The sequence below is a fragment of the Nerophis ophidion genome, linkage group LG01 (assembly GCF_033978795.1).
Source record: "Nerophis ophidion isolate RoL-2023_Sa linkage group LG01, RoL_Noph_v1.0, whole genome shotgun sequence".
NCBI lineage: Eukaryota > Metazoa > Chordata > Actinopteri > Syngnathiformes > Syngnathidae > Nerophis > Nerophis ophidion.
Window position 1 is genome coordinate 16,490,858 of NC_084611.1, and position 22,688 is coordinate 16,513,545.

The window sequence follows — 22,688 nt, forward strand, 5'->3', positions numbered from 1 at the left end:
TGATAGGTGGTGGTCGGAGGGGCCGTAGGCGCAAACTGGCAGCCACGCTTCCGTCAGTCTACCCCAGGGCAGCTGTGGCTACTGAAGTAGCTTACCACCACCAGGTGTGAATGAATGATGAGTCCCACTTCTCTGTGAACTCTGAGTGTTTAGAAAAGCGCGATATAAATCTAAGTTAATATTATAATTACTACATTACAAAGAAACTTACTGAGTGTGTGTATACAAGGTTGATGGTTAACTGGATGTTTTTTCAAGCGCTTTTTGCTAGCCTTTATTTACGAGTTAAAATGCATAAAAAAAAATAAAATAGTGTTTTTGTCTCACATAGGATTGTGAATGATAGGCAACATAAAATAAAAAAGAGCAGTTCCTGTTAAAAGTGTTCAACCTCTTGTGCTAATATAAATGTTAATTAAAATATATTTTGTCACATTATCATTTTTACTAACTACATACAGTAGCAATAAGAGTACTGATAAATACCGATATCAATAAAGGTATCGTATCAATAAAATCCAAACTATATACATCCCTATTTACTTTTATAGAAGTTGATCAACTTTGACTTCCAAGTTAGTCCCAGAGATGGCGAGAAAGACACGAAAAGATGCTTTTTTGCGTCCAGTGAGAGCAGACATTGTACAGTAAGTTGTTTGTATATCTTGTTTAGCACTAGAAAATACTGCTGCGTTATTACATATTACATATTCAGAGTCAAAAATATAACTTCATGGATCATCATTTGTCGCCAAGTAGTCTTTGTTGTCTCTCATGAAGTCTGCCATGATTAATAGTGGTGTTGTTGAAGGGAAAAGCGAAGATTGTGATGCGCCACAGTTTGCTTAAAATGAGCAAAATATGTAAATATGACATGTTATTACTACATTACAATGAAACTTACAGAGTATGTATATAAGGACGATGGTTTTTGGATGTTTTTTCAAGCGCTTTTTGCTAGCCTGTATTTACAAGTTGGAATGCATACAAAAATAAAAACAGTGTTTTTGTCTTACATGGGATTGTGAACGATAGGCAACATAAAATAAAAAAGAGCAGTTCCTGTTAAAGGTGTTCAACCTCTTCTGCTAGTATAAATGCTAATTAAAATCTATTTTGTCACATTATTTTCACTAGTTACATATAGTCCAACCGGTAGGAGGCCAGGGGGAAGACCAAGGACACGTTGGGAAGACTATGTCTCCCGGCTGGCCTAGGAACGCCTCAGGATTCCCCAGGAAGAGCTGGACGAAGTGGCTGGGGAGAGGGAAGTCTAGGGTTCCCTGCTTAGGCTGCTGCCCCCGCGACCTGACCTCGGATAAGCAGAGGGAAATGGATGGATGGACAATGAAACTTACAGAGTGTGTATACAAGGTTGATGGTTATTGGATGTTTTTTCGAGCGCTTTTTGCTAGCCTCTATTTACGAGTTAGAATGCATACAAAAATAAAAACAGTGTTTTTGTCTTACATAGGATTGTGAAAGATAGGCAACATAAAATAAAAAAAGAGCAGTTCCTGTTAAAAGTGTTCAACCTCTTGTGCGAATATAAATGTTAATCAAAATGAATTTTGTCACATTATTATTTTTACTAACTACATACAGTAGCAATAAGAGTACTGATAAATACCGATATCAATAAAAGGTATCGTATCAATAAAATCCAAACGATATACATCCCTATTCACTTTTATAGAAGTTGGTCAACTTTGACTTCCAACTTACTCGCAGATATGGCGAGAAAGACATGAAAGGATCCTTTTTTGCGTCCAGTGAGAGCAGACATTGTACAGTAAGTCGTTTTATTACATTCATGTTTGTATATCTTGTTTAGCACTAAACAATAAGGCTACGTTATTGCATATTACATATTCAGAGTCAAAAATATAACTTCCTGGATCATCATTTGTCGCAAAGTAGTCTTTGTTGTCTCTCGTGAAGTCTGCCATGATTAGTAGTGGTGTTGTTGAAGGGAAAAGCGAACATTGAGATGAGCCACAATTTGCTTAAAATGAGCAAAATATGTAAATATGACATGTTATTACTACATTACAATGAAACTTACAGAGTATGTATATAAGGATGATGGTTATTGGATGTTTTTTCAAGCGCTTTTTGCTAGCCTGTATTTACAAGTTGGAATGCATACAAAAATAAAAACAGTGTTTTTGTTTTACATGGGATTGTGAACGATAGGGAACATAAAATAAAAAAGAGCAGTTCCTCTTAAAGGTGTTCAACCTCTTCTGCTAGTATAAATGCTAATTAAAATCTATTTCGTCACATTATTTTCACTAATTACAAATAGTCCAACCGGTAGGAGGCCACGGGAAAGACCAAGGACACGTTGGGAAGACTATGTCTCCCGGCTGGCCTAGGAACGCCTCAGGATTCCCCAGGAAGAGCTGGACGAAGTGGCTGGGGAGAGGGAAGTCTAGGCTTCCCTGCTTAGGCTGCTGCCCCCGCGACCTGACCTCGGATAAGCAGAGGGAAATGGATGGATGGACATCCAATGAGTGTGTATACAAGGTTGATGGTTATTGGATGTTTTTTCGAGCGCTTTTTGCTAGCCTCTATTTACGAGTTAGAATGCATACAAAAATAAAAACAGTGTTTTTGTCTTACATAGGATTGTGAAAGATAGGCAACATAAAATAAAAAAAGAGCAGTTCCTGTTAAAAGTGTTCAACCTCTTGTGCGAATATAAATGTTAATCAAAATGAATTTTGTCACATTATTATTTTTACTAACTACATACAGTAGCAATAAGAGTACTGATAAATACCGATATCAATAAAAGGTATCGTATCAATAAAATCCAAACGATATACATCCCTATTCACTTTTATAGAAATTGATCAACTTTGACTTCCAACTTACTCGCAGATATGGCGAGAAAGACATGAAAGGATCCTTTTTTGCGTCCAGTGAGAGCAGACATTGTACAGTAAGTCGTTTTATTACATTCATGTTTGTATATCTTGTTTAGCACTAAACAATAAGGCTACGTTATTGCATATTACATATTCAGAGTCAAAAATATAACTTCCTGGATCATCATTTGTCGCAAAGTAGTCTTTGTTGTCTCTCGTGAAGTCTGCCATGATTAGTAGTGGTGTTGTTGAAAGGAAAAGCGAGCGTTGTGATGCGCCTGTGAAGTTAATATGCAGAGTTTTGCTTAAAATGAGCAAAATATGTAAATATAACATGTTTTTACTACATTACAACAAAACTTACAGTCTGTATACAAGGTTGATGGTTATTGGATGTTTTTTCGAGCGCTCTTTGCTAGCCTTTATTTACGAGTTACAATGCAGAAAAAAAGAAACATTTGTTTTTGTCTCACATAGGATTGTGAATGATAGGCAACAAAATTAAAAAGAGCAGTTCCCATTGAAGCGTCACAGTCAACCAGCGTTTGTGATGACATGATTTTGGCATTTCAATTTTGATCCATTGCGAAAGTTGTTTTCAAATCCAAATAAATTGGAGATGTAACTAATTGCGTTGGCCCTCTCATGTTCCATTCCGGCTCCTTCCTTGTTAACACACGGAGGACAAAGTAGTGCAAGATTGGCATTTAGTGCATTGTTTATCAACAAACTGCAAGAACAATAACTCCCCTACTCACGATTATATCCGCTCTGCGATTATGCAGCTGGACATCTTCTTGCCAAACAATCCTGTTACTCAAACTCCTTTCGTCATTTCCTCTTGTGCTTTTTGGGAATGTTCTCAAGCGCCTCAGACTTGTTCAAGTCAGACTGCCGCGGAGGCTCTCATTCAGCATTTATTCGGATGAGATAAGGCCTGCGTCATTCGCTTTAATGACAATTTTGGAAGACGCATGAAAGGAGAGGCTGTGCACTTAAACGATTGTTGTGCAATTGGTAATTAAGTTGTGTGTTGTTGTCGCACGTCAATGAATGGTAGGTGTGTTTGTTTGCAGTCCGCTGGACTCGCCAAAGCCCAGTGTCTTGACCTTGGAGATATGAGATGAGACACACCTACAGTGTAGTGCTTGCACCAAAAGTACAAGAGGGGGTGAGTATGTGGTCTTATCTGGACCGAACACGCTTGAAATCAGCCTAAACCACTATTGGGTGTGTGCAGGACTGCAAGTCCTCGCCCTTTATGCGCCATTGATTAGGAAACCGCAAGAGTTGAGATGCTACTACACCCTTTTTTCCTGCTTTCACCGTGAAGCACAACGTGGGAGTCCGGCTGTAGTAGCGTCACAAAGTCACCGTCACGTGATCAAAATCATCATGTCGGGTTTTTCTTTTCAACGCTTGGCGATGGGGCTGGGCGATATGGCCTTTTATTAATATCTCAATATTTTTAGGCCCTGCCACGATACATGATATATATCTCAATATTTTGCCTTAGCCTTGAATGAACACTTGATGCATATAATCACACCAGTGTGATGATTCTGTGTGTCTACATTAAAACATTCTTGTTCATACTGCATCGATATATGCTCATTTTAAACTTTCATGCAGAGAGGGAAATCACAACTAAGTCAATATACCAAAACTGTATTTATTAAGCAGTTATTAAGCAGACTTTGTCAAGTGCAAGATTGTCAGAGACATTTTAAAACAAGCTATTAGTGCACTTTTGTGCATGATGTCACTAAGATGACATATCAAAACACTAAATTAAAGTGCACTTTTTGTACAGAACACTACTACAATATTTAAAAACAAATAAAATGCACTTTTGCGCATGATGTCACACAAGATATTTCAATTACTGTCAAATAAAAATAAACTGCATAATAGGAAATCAAATAGTGTATGTCCTTTACCTAAGGGTGTGACGGTACACAAAAATTTCGGTTCGGTACGTACCTCGGTTTAGAGGTCACGGTTCGGTTCATTTTTGGTACAGTAAGAAAACAACAAAATATATATTTTTTGGTTATTTATTTGCCAAATTTGTAAACAATGGCTTTATCCTTTTAACATTGGGAACACTATAATAATTCTGCCCACATTAATCAACATTAAACTGCCTCAAGTTGTTGCTTTGATTAAATAAAATGACAAAACCTTTCTTCTACATATAAAAAGTGCAACATTAAACAGTTTCAAGTCAACTCATCATGCTTAATTTATTACAGCGTTTGGGAAGCCTGTAGTTGACTTTTATTATGTAAATGTTATATTTGTATCAACATGTGATAGCAGGGACCCTGCCATTCAAAACTAGGCTGCTACATTACTAATGATTCATGTAACTATAGCTGAAAAAAATAGTAATATAGCAACACAATGGAGTTCAATGAAATAACAGACAGGGCTTTGCTGCCCCTAACGCGCACACTCACGCGCGCACACACACCACAAAATGAGTTAACGTTACGCAAAAAGCTAATTAGCCTTCACCTCAAGCCAGAACTGCGAGCGAGCTGAGCTGCAGTTTAAATTTCTAGAAGGTCAACTGGCTCATAGTGATGTTTGTAATAGTTGTGACTGGGAAGTGTTTTTTATGATTTGGGGAGAGTCCGCTGCTCACCTGCTAAACGAACATCTGCTCGATGCTGAAGCATTGACTACATCGCACTGAATACGCCCTGCTGATTGGCTGTTACATCGCTCTGAATACGCACTGCTGATTGGCTTTGTATGTAACCAATCAGATGGTTGTGTGGGCGGGACAATGCTTGCTGCTGAGACAGAGGCAGAAAGCAGAGCAGCTTGTGAAGACATATTCTTACTAACTCGTTCGGTATGCCCGCGTGCCGAACCGAAACTCCCGTTCCGAAACGGTTCAATACAAATACACGTACCGTTACACCCCTACCTTTACCATGTAGTAGGTTCCTGCGGACGTTATCTCCTTCTGTTGTTTATTTTTTTCATACGGTGTTGATATGGAAATGGTTGCTTCGGCATTTTGTGGGTGTGACACCGTCCGATATGTTGACATGTGGAGTGTCAAGCACTCCTTATGCTCTAGCGGGTGACTTTTCAAATGATGCTACACATTAGCAGTGCTGCTACTTTTTGGAGCAATGTTTTTGCCGCATAATTGTTCAACATGTTCCCGCTTGAAGCCAAACCACTGCCAGACAATGGACCCCGTGCTGTTTTTCTTGGGAATGAATTGCTGCTTCATTTGTTACCAAATCACACCTTCTTTCTTTCGTATTACCACTCGTACCGCACCGTTAGCACTACAGCTACCCACGCCGCTACCTCTCTGCTGCGCGAGAGCGTAAGACGTTGCACGTGCGACAGTATGTGACGTAACAAGGTGCGCTTGTTTTACGTCTCTGTGAGAAGGCGAGACAAGAAAGAGTGAGAAACGCCTGCTGTGCCTGCAGCTAAAAGCAAGTGCGTGAGAATATATACTCAAATATCACGATATACTCATTTTTTACATCACACAGAGACAAACCCACAATATAACGAGTATTTCGATACATCGTCCAGCCCTACTTGGTGTTTTGTCGTCAAGCAAAAGGATTTTAGCTCAACCTCCAGGATGCTGATCCGAAGCCAACTTGTTTGGGTTTAGTAAGACTGGGCAATATATATAGTTTATAAGATATATCGATACATTTTTAAACAAGATATGGATTATGAAAATATCGTAATATCGATATAATTTATTTCACGTTAAAAAGACCAAACGCCGCTTATTTGTTGTGAATGGTAAATGGGTTGTACTTGTATAGCACTTTTCTACCTTTTTAAAGAACTCAAAGTGCTTTGACACCATTACCACATTCACCCATTCACACACACATTCACACACTGATGGTGGGAGCTGCCATGCAAGGCGCTAACCAGGCACCATCAGGAGCAAGGGTGAAGTGTCTTGCTCAAGGACACAACGGACGTGACTAAGACGGTAGAAGGTGGGGATTGAACGAGTAACCCTCAGATTGCTGGCACGGCCACTCGCCCAACTTCGCCACGCCGTTCTTTGTTCTCCCCCGCTGGTACTTGACCCAGTGTTAGACCCAGTGAATGCACTTTTTGTGTCTTTTTACGCATTGAAATCAGTAAGGACGCAAGATTTCCAGAAGTCCACGCATCCCCAGGACGCGTTTTGTTTTTGTTTTGTGACCCGTTATCGCTTCCCGCCGACGTTTTGTTTACCGTATATTCCGGACTATAATGTTGAGCTTACCCTCGTCAATGTTTTTGAAGCGTTGGCAGGGATGAGAAAGGTCTTTTATTAAAGAACTCGGGTAAAGGTGTCATTCTGGATGATCATAGCTCATTTTACTGATCATTTTGAATAATGACTAAGAGTGGCCGTATGAACAACGTTAACACTGTCATAAATATGTGCCATACTGTGAAACTACACTAAACAACAATAACAAACACGTTTCGGGGGATTATTTGCAATGCAAACATAAACACAACAGAAAAAATACCCAGAATTCTCTGCAGTCCCAACTCTTCTGGGACACGACACTATTTTATTTGGTACAGTGTGTAATTATAAGTGTGACCAGCAGTTGGCAGTCAACAATAAGAGATAAGTCTCAACTAAACAACACTAACATTTTAAACGTTCCTTTGAATATATAGAAAATTACACACGGCGCTCAAAAATGTATCAACATTTTTTAGTAGTAAATATTTTAGTGCCATTTTTAATATAAATTAATGTAAAGTTCTTACATATATCTGTCAGTAAACTTGCCATGAAAGCGCTAAAACATACTGGTGTAGTGAGTTTACATTATTCACCCGAGGACATTTTTTTACAGGACACATTACTGGTGTGGTTGTTTCCGGATGAGGAGATGCTGCTTTGTTATTGATTGAAGTAAAGTCTGAATGTCATTAAAACACTTAGCTCCATCTGTTGACACTTCTTCCACTCCCGTCCTTGCACGCTACAACAAAGATGACGGGGAGAAGACACTGTCGAAGGTGAGCCACGTAGGTAAGACCGCCTACAAAACGGCGCATCCTGGAGCGACTGTCAGAAAGCGACTTGAAGATGATCAGTTAAACAATCTATGCAACATTTAGACAAAAAGACCCACCATTACATGTTATGTAGACCACAAGGAAGTGTTTTACATTTAGAAAAAAATACATAGTAATATGACTCCTTTAACGCGCCCTTAAATATGAAAAAAGATTTTAAAAAATAGACCATTCAAATCCGGTGTGCCCTATGGTCCAGAAAATATGGTATTATTGCCGGGTCAAATTATTAATTATTTATTATTGGTCAACTTCAAAGAAATGAACTTTCCGTTACAATTTACTCAATTTTGATTCGACGAAAGTTTTATCGATCACAAATACTGCATTTGTTTTTTTTTGTGTTATTTTTTTAATGTATTAAGTAACGTTTATGACAACCTTTTTCCAAAACACAATATAGAATGGGAGATATAAAAGGATAATGTAGACATATATCATTTGTTTTCAAAACAGTTACAAAAAAGTGGGACACCAAAAATTTACTGTGGGACCCCATTTTTATGACCTGATGGGGTCCCTGGGACCCCGTATTTATGACCTGATGGCCATTTTGAAGATTCCAAGCGCCAACACTGTAAACCCCTCCACTTCCTCCTTCCAAGACGTGCTTGCATGTATAAGAACATCCATGATTGATTTGTTGTTTACTTTGATGAGTCACGGTTGGTTAAGATTAGGCCAATCAGAAGCAAGATAGGGCGGGTCATGGAACCAGGAAGGGAAATCACAACAGACATTCCAAATGACGACGGGAGTTGTAGTAGAGAAGGCATTTTCAAGCGGGCGATTTTTATATTAAAAAAACTAGCAGAAGATAGCAGAGGGATTGTCTTCTAAAGATGTTTCTTTTAGCGACGTAGACCATGGCCAGGAAACCCACAATGTTGGCCACATTTGGACAAATGTATGCGTCTTGATAAAACATTTGAGTTAATCAAACAATTTTGAGTACAATCAAAACTGTTCTCCAGTTGCCAAGCCGGGCATATTTCGCACGAGAAATGCTGACAAAAATGTACGCCAAACTGAGGAAGATATATACATACATACATACATACATATATATATATGTATATATATATATATATATATGTATAAATAGATGGATAGATATGTCTGGATTTTATTCAAAAGAAAAAAGTATAGAAATATACTATTTTTTTGTAATAAGATCCAATGTAATTACCTTCTTTTTATTACGTTTTGCAAGTCCATATATATATGTGTTTCCTCTGAAAACCATCCATCCATCCATCCATCCGCTTGTTCCGTTCGGGGTCGCGGGGGGCGCTGGAGGCTACCTCAGCTGCATTCGGGCGGAAGGCGGGGTACACCCGGGACAAGTTGTTACCTCATTACAGGGCCAACACAGATAGACAGACAACATTCACACTCACATTCACACACTAGGGCCAATTTAGTGTTGCCAATCAACCTATCCCCAGGTGCATGTTTTTGGAAGTGGGAGCAAGCTGGAGTACCCGGAGGGAACCCACGCATTCACGGGGAGGACATGCAAACTCCACACAGAAAGATCCCGAGCTTGGGATTGAACCCAGGACTACTCAGGACCTTCGTATTGTGAGGCAAATGCACTAACCCATGCCCAATAAAAAATAATTACCGTATTTCCTTGAATTGCCGCAGGGCATATAATACGCGCCTGCCTTGAATTACTGCCGGGTCAAACTCGCATCCCAAAATAATTAGCACATGCCTGGTCAAATTTGTGACGTCACGAGTGACACTTCCCCTGTCATCATTTTCAAAATGGAGGAGGCTGATTTCAATACCGGTAATTTGAAATAGCATAAAGGGAAGAAGATTAAGAGCTATTCAGTAGGCTTTGAAGGCCTACTGAAAGAGATTTTCTTATTTAAACGGGGAGAGCAGGTCTATTCTTTGTGTCATACTTGATCATTTCGCGATATTGCCATACTTTTGCTGAAAGGATTTAGTAGAGAACATCGACGATAAAGTTCGCAACTTTTAGTCGCTAATAGAAAAGCCCTGCCTCTACCGGAAGTCGCAGGCGATGACGTCACCCGTTGAGGGCTCCTCACATCCTCACATTGTTTTCAATGGGAGCCTCCAACAAAAACAGCTATTCGGACCGAGAAAACGACAATTTCCTCATTAATTTGAGCGAGGATGAAAGATTTGTGTTTGAGGATATTGATAGCAACGGACTAGAAAAAAAAAAGAAATAAATTAAGTGGAAAAAAAAATAGCAATTGCATTGGGACGGATTTAGATGTTTTTAGACACATTTACTAGGATAGTTCTGGGAAATCCCTTATCTTTCTATTGTGTTGCTAGTGTTTTAGTGACTTTAATAGTACCTGATAGTCGGAGGGGTTTGTCCACGGGTGTCTTGAGGCCAGTGTCTGATGGAAGTCGACGGCAGCTGTATGGACGGCACAAGCTCAGCTGATCTCCGGTAAGTAGGCGACTTTTTACCACAATTTTCTCACCGAAAACTGCTGGTTGACATTTGGTCGGGATCTATGTTTGCTTGACCGCTCTGATCCATTGTAAAGCTTCACCTCCGGGAATTTTAAACAAGGAATCTCCGTGTGTTTGTGTGGCTAAAGGCTAAAGCTTCCCAACTCCATCTTTCTACTTTGACTTCTCCATTATTAATTGAACAAATTGCAAAAGATTAAGCAACACAGATGTCCAAAATACTGTGTAATTATGCGGTTAAAGCAGATGACTTTTAGCTGTGTGTGTGCGCAGCGCTAATATTTCCTAACAGTCCGTGACGTCACGCGTACACGTCATCATTCCGCGACGTTTTCAACAATAAACTCCCGGGTAATTTAAAATTGTAATTTAGTAAACTAAAAAGGCCGTATTGGCATGTGTTGCAAAGATAATATTTCATCATTGATTTATAAACTATCAGACTGCGTGGGCGGTAGTAGTGGGTTTCAGTAGGCCTTTAAGGTCCAAGCTTACATCACACTCAAATTTTTACTGCATACCTTCGGTAAGTGCCGGAGTGAGAAGAGGTTTTCAAATAATTAGCGCATGCTTACTTTTACCGCATGCCTTTGGTAAGCGCAGGAGTGAGAAGAGGTTTTAAATTAATTAGCGCCCCGGCGGCAATTCAAGGAAATACGGTAAATACTTTAATAAACACAAATAAGGCATGCTGCATTTTAAAAGTGTGCAGTTTGGGGGTGCCAAGCACCAATTGCAAGGATCTTCAAATCATTTCACAGGGAGATTTGATATACAAGTGTCTTGAGTTAAGAGCTCGTAGGTTGCGGCACTACTGTTTTTGATATTATGGGCTTTAAGTTGATTTTGGGCTTCACGGTGGGAGAGGGGTTAGTGCGTCTGCCTCACGATACGAAGGTCCTAAATAGTCCTGGGTTCAATACCGGGCTCGGGATCTTTCTGTGTGGAGTTTGCATGTCCTCCCCGTGAATGCGTGGGTTCCCTCCGGGTACTCCGGGTTCCTCCCACTTCCATCAATCAATCAATCAATCAATCAATCAATCAATCAATGTTTATTTATATAGCCCCAAATCACAAACGTCTCAAAGGACTGCACAAATCATTACGACTACAACTGCACCTGGGGATAGGTTGATTGGCAACACTACATTGGCCCGAGTGCAGTGGTTCATAACCTGGGTTCGATTGAACCCAAGGGGTTCGGTGAGTCGGCCTCAGGGGTTCGGCATAGCCTCCGCCACGGAGGTAAAGACACATTCGACTTATCGTGTAAATAAAACGTTCTCTCTACCAGCGTATTATGGATACCCCTAAACCAGGGGTGTCAAACTCAAATACAGCGTGGGCCAAAATTTAAAACTGAACAAAGCCGCGGGCCAAGGTTGAACAAATTAACCTTTTAACAGGGACCCAAACAAGTTTTGCATTGAATATTGAACGAGCAAGGTTTGTATAACTTTATAGTGACATGCAAAATCGATTTTCAAATATTGTAGCATCCCGGAAGAGTTAGTGCTACAAGGGATTCTGGGTATTTGTTCTGTTGTGTTTATGTTGGGTTACAGTGCGGATGTTCTCTCTAAATGTGGTTGTCATTCTTGTTTGGTGTGGGTTCACAGTGTGGCGCATATTTGTAACAGTGTTAAAGTTGTTTATACGGCCACCCTGAGTGTGACCTGTATGGCGGTTGACCAAGTATGGCTTGCATTCACTTGTTTTTGTGTAAAGTCCGCATTTAGTATGTGACTGGGCCGACACAATGTTTGTATGGAGAAAAAGCGGACGGTACGACAGGTTGTAGAGGACGTTGAATGCAGTGCCTTTAAGGCACGTCCCCAATGATGTTGTTTGGGTGTAAATCGAGAGAAATTTGGGAGAATGGTTGCCCCGGGTGATTTTTGGCAAGGGCCCTGAAATTCGTGAGTCTCCCGGGAAAATCGGGAGGGTTGGTATGTATGAGTATTAGCGGTGAATGTGGTGTTATAATACCGGCGGGCCAGCTCCAATGTTAATTGGATATTGCCTCAAGGGCCAAATTAAATTACATGGTGGGCCAAATTTGGCCCGCGGGCCAGAGTTTGACACCCATGCCCTAAACAATGTTCCCTCTAATTTTTCCATCTGATTTGCAGGTTAATGGATTGATCGATTTGAAACTTTTACTAGCAAATTGAAAAGGAATACATTATATGAAACAGTACGGTTTACACAGTACAGTACATATTCCGTACAATTGACTACTAAATGGTAACACCCAAATACGTTTTTCAACTTGTTTCAATCGGAGTGAGTTCATGCACTGTGTCGGTTTTCTTCTTTGAACAAGGTGATGTTCATGCATGGTTCATTTTGTGCACCAGTAAAAAAAACGTATAACTTTTACTTGAATATGAAAAAAATATCTATATATATTTTTTACTAAAGAAAGGTTCGGTAAATGCGTATATGAAACTGGTGGGGTTCGGTACCTCCAACAAGGTTAAGACATGGATGGGAATGAAGATTTACAAAATTAGCTGAACATTTTTTAATCCTAAAACACCGCCTGCCAGGGGGGGTCATGCGGCATGCCCCCCCAGAAACATTTTGAAATCTATGTTAGCCTAGGATGCATTTCCTGCTATTTTGAGTCAAAATCTGTTGTTAATCTACACCTTCAGTTTGATAGATATATCGAGCCATGCCCAGTTCCACCTGTTTCTCACGCCCTTATCGATATCTTTCGCTAATGAAGCATTCCTATCTTGAATAAGCTTAACCATGTCTGAAACTTTTTTGTCAATAAAGAAACGTGTTAATTGAGAGCTACTGTGTTTTCTTTCCAGATTAGTCGCCGATAAACACAACCAATATAAACAGAATACGAGTTCAGAAACGCTCACAATAATTTGATTGATACTTTTATTAGTAGATTGCGCAGTACAGTACATATTCCGTACAATTGACCACTAAATGGTAACACCCGAATAAGTTTTTCAACTTGTTTAAGTCGGGGTCCACGTTAATCAATTCATGGTATTGAGGATCAGGGACTAGATATCCGATTGTAGCTGAGATAGGCGCCAGCGCCCCCCGCGACCCCGAAAGGGAATAAGCGGTAGAAAATGGATGGATGGATGGACTAGATATTGTCGGCAAACGACGCGTGCAGACGCCTACAACGGGCAATGTCATTGGTTGATGTTGTCAGCTGATAGTAGAGCTAGCCAATCTGGTGCCTTCACACATTGGCATTATATTTTTCGCCTGAATTCTCTGCCTTGTACTGATAACTAGGTCAACGCAAAGACAAAAACCACGAGTACCTAACCCCCCCTTACAATTTTCTCCCCGGATTTAAACAATTCACAGAAATGACCCTGGCTGGCGGCGCCAAAATCGGCGGAATTCCATGGATCTGCGGAAAATTCCCATTCCTGTTAAGAACCATTGCCCTAGTGTGTGAATGTTGTCTGTCTATCTGTGTTGGCCCTGTGATGAGGTGGCGACTTGTCCAGGGTGTACCCCGCCTTCCGCCCGGTTGTAGCTGAGATAGGCACCAGCACCCCCCCGCGACCCCAAAGGGAATAAGCGGTAGAAAATGGATGGATGAATGGAAGTTGATTTTGTGAACAATCCACCCCAAGCATGGAGCGTTTTGCACCTATCGGCCACCGTAGATTGGACTTTTAGTTTGACGTCAGGACTTAAAGGCCTACTGAAACCCACTACTACCCACCACGCAGTCTGATAGTTTATATATCAATGATGAAATATTAACATTGCAACACATGCCAATACGGCCTTTTTAGTTTACTAAATTGCAATTATAAATTTCCCGGCAGTTTTTTCTTGAAAACATCGCGTAATGATGACGTGTACGCTTGACGTCACGGACTGTTAGGAAGTATGAGCGCTGCACACAAACACACAGCTAAAAGTCGTCTGCTTTAACGGCATGATTACACATTATTTTGGACATCTGTGTTGCTGAATCTTTTGCAATTTGTTCAATTAATATTGGACAAGTCAATGTAGAAAGATGGAGTTGGGAAGCTTTAGCCTTTAGCCACACAAACACACGGTGATTCCTTGTTTAAAATTCACAGAGGTGAAATTTTATTATGGATCACAGCGGACATGGATCCCAACCAAATGTCAACCAGCAGGTTTCGGTGGGAAAATTGTGGTAAAAAGTCGCTTCTTACCGGATATCAGCTGAGCTTTCCATGTCCATAAAGCTGCCGTCGACTTTTCTGAAACACTGCGCGTCAACACACCCGTGGACACTCCCCTCCGACTATCAGGTACTGTTAAACTCACTAAAACACTAGCAACACAAAACAAAAATAAGGGATTTCCCAGAATTATCCTAGTAAGTGTGTCTAAAACCATCTGAATCCGTCTCAATGCAATCGCGTTTTTTTTTCCTTTTTTTCTTTTCTAGTCCGTCGCTATCAATATCCTCAAACACAAATCTTTCATCCTTGCTCAATTTGATGGGGAAATTGTCGTTTTCTCCGTCCGAATAGCTGTTTTTGTTGGAGGCTCCCGTTAAAATCAATGTGAATATCTGAGGAGCCATCAACATGTGACGTCATCGTCTGCGACTTCCGGTAGAGGCAGGGCTTTTCTCTTAGCTTCAAAAGTTGCAAACTTTATCATGGATGTTCTCTACTAAATCCTTTCAGCAAAAATATGGCAATATCGCGAAATGATCAAGTATGACACATAGAATGGACCTGCTATCCCCGTTTAAATAAGAAAATCTCATTTCAGTAGGCTTTTAAGTCATGACGTCAAACTAAAAGGTCCAATCTACGGTGGCCAATATGTGCAAAAGGGATTTTCCATAATTATCCTAGTAAAAGTGTCTAATAACATCTGAATCGCTCTCACTGCAATCTCCTTTATTTTTTTCCCTATCCCTTCACTCTAAATTTCCTCATCCAAGAATCTTTCATCCTCGCTCAAATTAATGGGGAAATTGTCGTTTTCTCGGTCCGAATAGCTGTTTTTGTTGGAGGCTCCCATTAAAATCAATGTCAATATGTGAGGAGCCATCAACATATGACGTCATCATCTGCGACTTCCGGTAGAGGCAGGGCTTTTCTCTTAGCACCGAAAGTTGCGAACTTTATCGTGGATTTTTCAGCAAAAATATGGCAATATTGCGAAATGATCTAGTATGACACATAGAATGGACCTGCTATCCTCGTTTAAATAAGAAAATCTCATTTCAGTAGGCTTTTAAGTCATGACGTCAAACTAAAGGTCCAATCTATGGTGGCCGATAGGTGCAAGAGGGATTTTTCAGAATTATCCTAGTAAATGTGTCTGAATCGCTCCCACTGCAATCTTTTTTTTTTTTTTCTAGCCCTTCACTCTAAATGTCCTCATCCACGCTCAAATTAATGGCCATTAAAATCAATGTGAATATGTGAGGAGCCATCAACAAGTGACGTCATCGTCTGCGACTTCCTGTAGAGGCAGGGCTTTTCTCTTAGCACCGAAAAATGCGAACTTCATCGTGGGTGTTCTCTACTAAATCCTTTCAGCAAAAATATGGCAATATAACGAAATGATCAAGTATAGGATCGACTTGCTACCCCCGTTTAAGTAACAAAATCTAATTTCAGTAGGCTTTTAAGTCATGACGTTAAACTAAAGGTCCAATCTACGGTGGTTGATAGGTGCAAAAGGGATTTTCCAGAATTATCCTAGTAAATGTGTCTAATAACATCTGAATCCCTCCCACTGCAATTGCCTTTTTTTATTTTTTTTTCTAGCCCTTCACTCTAAATTTTCTCATCCACGAATCTTTCATCCTCACTCAAATTGATGGGGAAATTGTCATTTTCTCCGTCCGAATAGCTGTTTTTGTTGGAGGCTCCCGTTAAAATCGATGTGAATATGTGAGGAGCCATCAACATGTGACGTCATCGTCTGCGACTTCCGGTAGAGGCTGGGCTTTTCTCTTAGCACCGAAAGTTGCGAACTTTATCGTGGATTTTTCAGCAAAAATATGGCAATATTGCGAAATGATCTAGTATGACACATAGAATGGACCTGCTATCCTCGTTTAAATAAGAAAATCTCATTTCAGTAGGCTTTTAAGTCATGACGTCAAACTAAAGGTCCAATCTATGGTGGCCGATAGGTGCAAGAGGGATTTTTCAGAATTATCCTAGTAAATGTGTCTGAATCGCTCCCACTGCAATCTTCTTTTTTTTCTTTCTAGCCCTTCACTCTAAATTTCCTCATCCACGAATCTTTCATCCTCGCTCAAAATCAATTTGAATATGTGAGGAGCCATCAACATGAGACGTCATCGTCTGCGACTTCCGGTAGAGGCAGGGCTTTTCTCTCAGCACCGAAAGTTGCGAACCTTATTGTGGATGTTCTCTACTAAATCCTTTCAGCAAAAATATAGCAATATCGCAAAAAGATCAGGTATGACACATAGAATGGACCTGCTATCCCCGTTTGAATACCAAAATCTCATTTCAGTAGGCGTTTAAGTCATGACGCTAAACTAAAGGTCCAATCTACGGTGGTTGATAGGTGCAAAAGGGATTTTCCAGAATTATCTTAGTAAATGTGTCTAATAACATCTGAATCACTCCCACTGCAATTGCCTTTTTTATTTATTTTTTCTAGCCCTTCACTCTAAATTTCCTCATCCAGGAATCTTTCATCCTCGCTCAAATTGATGGGGAAATTGACATTTTCTCCATCCAAATAGCTGTTTTTGTTGGAGGCTCCCATTAAAATCAATGTGAATATGTGAGGAGCCATCAACATATGACGTCATCGTCTGCGACTTCCGGTAGAGGCAGGGCTTTTCTCTTAGCACCGAAAGTTGCAAACTTTATCGGGGATGTTCTCTACTAAATCCTTTCAGCAAAAACATGGCAATATCGCAAAAAGATCAAGTATGACACATAGAATGGACCTGCTATCCTCGTTTAAATAACAAAATCTCATTTCAGTAGGCCTTTAAAGTAAGCCCAGGAAAAACAATTTTACATAACGCTAACTTAGTTCCCCGACTGGTTTTAGCGAGACTATCAAGTTTACTGACAATAAAAAGCGAGACATTTTAAGCGACAGGAAAAGACATAAAAGTAATGAAGATTTTACGCTAGCGTAGGCTGAATGTTGACAAGCTAACTGCGGTCAAGCAGGTTAAAGCTAACGCTGGTTAGCGACGCAGCCGCGGGAGTGCGAAGCCGCGTCAACGTGTGTCGAACGTGGGAGCCGCGCGTCCGTTACCTTGACCGAGTCCACGGGGTACATGACGGTGTGCTCCAGCACTCCGGCCACGGCGCCCGCTGTCATGTGCGTCGTCACCGAGACGTGGGGCGGCAAGCTCTCGTAGTCGCCCCCGCCGTCGTCGCTCACATTCACGGGCTCGCCGCCTTGGCTGGCGGGCTGCGACATCTCCAGCGTGGCCGGCACAACTCCATGCGTGGACGAGCTCACCCTCATTCCACACCGCCGCGGACGGTGTCGGCCGTAAAGATAGTTGTCGGCGGCGTGGACAGCCACAACATCGTCGCCGACGCTTGCCACCCGAGTGACGTCACAGCCTAAAGGCGGGGATCCCGCACAAAAGGGACCAATGGCATTGCAGGTGGTGGCTGAGAGGGGCGGGCTCTAGGACGGCGGTGGCCAATGAGAAGTTAGGTGTTTTGACACTTGTGTCCCGCCTGTCACTTCCACGTCCTGTCTCGTGTCTCGCTGAGACTTTTGAATGAGTTTAATCACGCAGTCCTGCACCAACTGATAAAGTGGGCTTGGTTGCTATGAAACAGCGTATGTTCTCAGATAATGTGGGGAAAAAAAACACAAAAATGCCATTTTTTTGTCATTCTTACAAAAGTCATTTACTCATATACATAAATATTTTGAACATATATTTTTGTATGTTTATGTATATATATATATATATACATACATAAACATACAAAAATATATGTTATGTTATATAGTATATAATATACTATTATGTGTGTGTATATATATATATATATACATACACAAACACTTTATATATATATATATACACACTATATATATATATATACTCTATATATATATGTTCTCATGTATATAAATAATCTTTTCTACTGTATATATATTTATATATACTCTCTATATATAATATTCATTATATATAATACCGTATACTCATACTGTATATATATGCATATATTTTTTACGGTATGTATATATATATATATATATATATATATATATATATATATATATATATGTGTGTGTGTGTGTTATACTGTATATATATATACTCTATACATTTTATACTATATATATATATACATATATACACACAATATATATATATTTATACAGTGTATATATATACACAATATATATATATACATATACACTCTATATATAATATGTTATACTATATATATATATACACATAAATATTTTATACTGTGTACATAAATAGATATATACATATATATATTCAATATATATTTATTCTATATATACATATTCTATATATATACTCATATATATATATAAATATATTCATCTATATATATATATATAGACACACATATTTTGTTATATCCTAATTTTGACTTTTTATCTAACAATTATGCCTTTTTATATCGTAAATTCTACTTTTTGTCTCATAATTATGGCTTTTTATCTCATAATTATGACTTTTCGTCTCATGATTAGGACTAAACATTGCGTTTTCATTTTTTTTTTGTTACCGGTTTCAGAAACAGGTCTTTATAACATGTTACCAAAATATTGAAACAAAAATGTACAGAATACTGCATACAATAAATAGGTTCATCGTATAATAAAAACAATTTATATTTAAAAACTTATAAAATATATAAGTATATATGAAAAGGCCGTTCAACCATTAAAAATATTACTAAAATGTATACTAAACAATGTGAGTAAATTATTTTCTCTTAGGATTTAGATTAATCTTAGTGTAATAAATACATGTTTTTACCAGGTATTTTATGATGATAAATTAATTAAAGTAGTCATGATTAATTGGCTAACAATTGCGATTTAAATGATCAAAAGGCCATTATAACATTAAATATACAGTGCAGAATAGGCTACATTTGTCCATAATCTGTGTTAGTGAGCATTTCTTCTTTGCCAAGATAATCCACCCCACCTCACAGGCGTGGCACATCAGGGTGCTGATTAAACAGCATGGTTATTGCACAGATGTGGCACAATAAAAGGCTAGTCTGAAATGTGCAGTTTTTTCACACAGCACAATGCCACAGGTGCTACATGTTTTTAGGGAGCATCCAGTTGTTGCCCATGAATCGAATGTTAATTTCTCTACAATTAGCCGTATCAAAAAATTTGGCAGTACATCCAACCGGCCTCATAACCGCAGACCTCCACATTCAGCAGAAGCACCTTCATGATTGTCTGAGACCTGCCACCCGGACAGCTGCTGTAACAATTAGTGTGCATAACCAAATAATTTCTGCAAAAATTGTGAGAACCCGTCCCAGGGAAGCTCATCTGTATGCTCGTCGTCCTCATCGGGGTCTCGACCTGACTGCACACTCATGTTTACTACTTTGATGTTTTAGCGACATCATACGGTAAGAATTTGTTTACCATAAAGCTTTGAATAGAGGGTTTAGGTTAGAGGCTCGGGCTCCTGCAGGTTAGGCTGTCTCACCCTAACAGGCTAATGTTAGCACGCTAACTTTTTAAACTCATTTTACAGCCGTACACCTCCGAGTCCAACATCTTTGTACTAAACACATGCTAGCTGTTAGCCTGCTAACGTTTTTAGGTGATATATCTTGGTACTTGATGCATGCTAACTGTTAGCATGTCAGCATCGTGGATGGATAGATGGATAGATGGATAGATAGATAGATAGATAGATAGATAGTACTTTGTTGATTCCTTCAGAAAAATTAAAATGATGCTGATCAAAAACTAATAACCATAAAGATAAGCAACAGTCAATGTGGGCATGTCATGATGACATCACCATTATTACGCAACCTTTGTTCCAACCTTCTACTTGCCAGACCGGTTACGGGAACGTTGGCCTTGACAAACAGAACTCGGAAATGTACCTTAAAGCAGGAATGCTCCACATTTGAGTGCCAGATGGAAAAGTACATGAATACAACATGAAGGAAGTAGTTAAAAACTTCACTGACTACTTTATAATTCTGGGACTGGAAAGACACCATAGAGATATCCCAAATCCATGTTCTTGACGGAAATAATCAAAATTGTGAATAAATCCCAAACTGATTGTAATGGAATTGATATAAAAACAATAAAAAAATATTTAAAGACATTTCAGAGCCTTTAGCGTATATTAGCGACCTATCATACTTTATATTATTAATATTTTAATAATAAAAATAATATTAATAACAGTGTCATGAATCAACTTTTTCACTTCCAAAAAAAAATACCCATTGGAGACTTGAGTATTGGCCGATACTGGTATTAATGCGACATGATATTAGCACAACTATAAAATTACTATTTATTTTTAATATTCTTCAAAATGTATTGATTATATATAATTTTTTACTAAAATTATAATATATATTTTTAAATGTTTTCTAATTTATTTAATAAATTTTACATTATTATTAAAATGAATATTACCATTTATATTATAATAATTATTATTGGGGGTGTCAAGATTCAACTTTTTCACTCCAAAAAAAATAAACAGATTGGAGCCTTGAGTATTGGCCGATACCGATATTAACCCGACATGATATCAGCACAACTATAAATTATTTATCATTATTCAAAATGTATTGATTATATATGATAATTTTTTACAAGAATTATATATAAATATTTTAGAATTTATTTAATCAATTATACATTATTAAAAGTACTACTATTTGTATTAGTAATTGTATCATTATTAGTAATATTACTAATAACGTTATTATTAGTAGGGGTGTCACAATTCAACTTTTTCACTTCTAAAAAAAAAAAACAGATTGGAGCCTTGCGTATTGGCTGATACCGATATTAACCCGACATGATATCACCACAACTTTATATTATTATTCAAAATGTATTAATTATACATAATTTTTAACAAAAATTATATATATATATAGTTTTTTTTAATCAATTACACATTATTGGTAAAATTATTTCCATTTGTATTATTACTATCATTATTATTATTATTGTAATTATTAATAGGTGTGTCGCGATTAAAATATTCACTTCCAAAAAAAAAAAAACACCCTCAGTTTGGAGCCTTGATACCGATATCAACCCGACATGATATCAACACAACTTTAAATTATATTATTATTCAAAATGTATTAATTATACATAATTTTTAACAAAAATTATATATATATAGTTTTTTTTCCGTTGTGGTGAAGAAGGAGCTGAGCCGGAAGGCAAAGCTCTCAATTTACCGGTCGATCTACGTTCCCATCCTCACCTATGGTCATGAGCTTTGGGTCATGACCGAAAGGATAAGATCACGGGTACAAGCGGCCGAAATGAGTTTCCTCCGCCGGGTGGTGGGGCTCTCCCTTAGAGATAGGGTGAGAAGCTCTGCCATCCGGGAGGAGCTCAACGTAAAGCCGCTGCTCCTCCACATCGAGAGGAGCCAGATGAGGTGGTTCGGGCATCTGGTCAGGATGCCACCCGAACGCCTCCCTAGGGATGTGTTTAGGGCACGTCCAGCTGGTAGGAGGCCACGGGGAAGACCCAGGACACGTTGGAAAGACTATGTCTCCCGGCTGGCCTGGGAACGCCTCGGGATCCCCCGGGAAGAGCTAGACGAAGTGGCTGGAGATAGGGAAGTCTGGGCTTCCCTGCTTAGGCTGCTGCCCCCGCGACCCGACCTCGGATAAGCGGAAGATGATGGATGATGGATGGATGGATAGTTTTTTTTTAATCAATTACACATTATTGGTAAAATTATTTCCATTTGTATTATTACTATCATTATTATTATTATTGTAATTATTAATAGGTGTGTCGCGATTAAAATATTCACTTCCAAAAAAAAAAAAACACCCCCCCAGTTTGGAGCCTTGATACCGATATCAACCCGACATGATATCAACACAACTCAAAGTATATACTTTGAATGTTATAAACAAACACTAACCTTATGACAAACCCAGTGTTTCCCACAGGTCAGACATCTATTTGTGGTGGTGTGGTCGGGCGGCGGAGGGGTGGAGGTGGGGGGGATACAGCGGCGGCAGCGATGACCAAGAAGAACGC

General features: G+C 39.1%; 1 protein-coding gene across 2 annotated transcripts in view; it reads right to left on the reverse strand.

The window, feature by feature from the left end:
* The window catches only part of slc25a37 (solute carrier family 25 member 37), a 36,969-nt gene extending 18,958 nt beyond the window's left edge, over positions 1-18,011 (reverse strand). The window contains exon 1 of one of the 2 annotated variants that reach the window (XM_061897304.1): positions 17,688-18,011. In XM_061897304.1, the coding sequence (XP_061753288.1) occupies positions 17,688-17,903 (216 nt within the window). In that variant the 5' untranslated portion in view covers positions 17,904-18,011. Of the gene's footprint in view, positions 1-3,631; positions 3,827-17,687 lie in introns of those variants that run through there. The other variant, XM_061897314.1, reaches the window with a different exon arrangement.
* Positions 18,012-22,688: the final 4,677 nt, after the last annotated feature.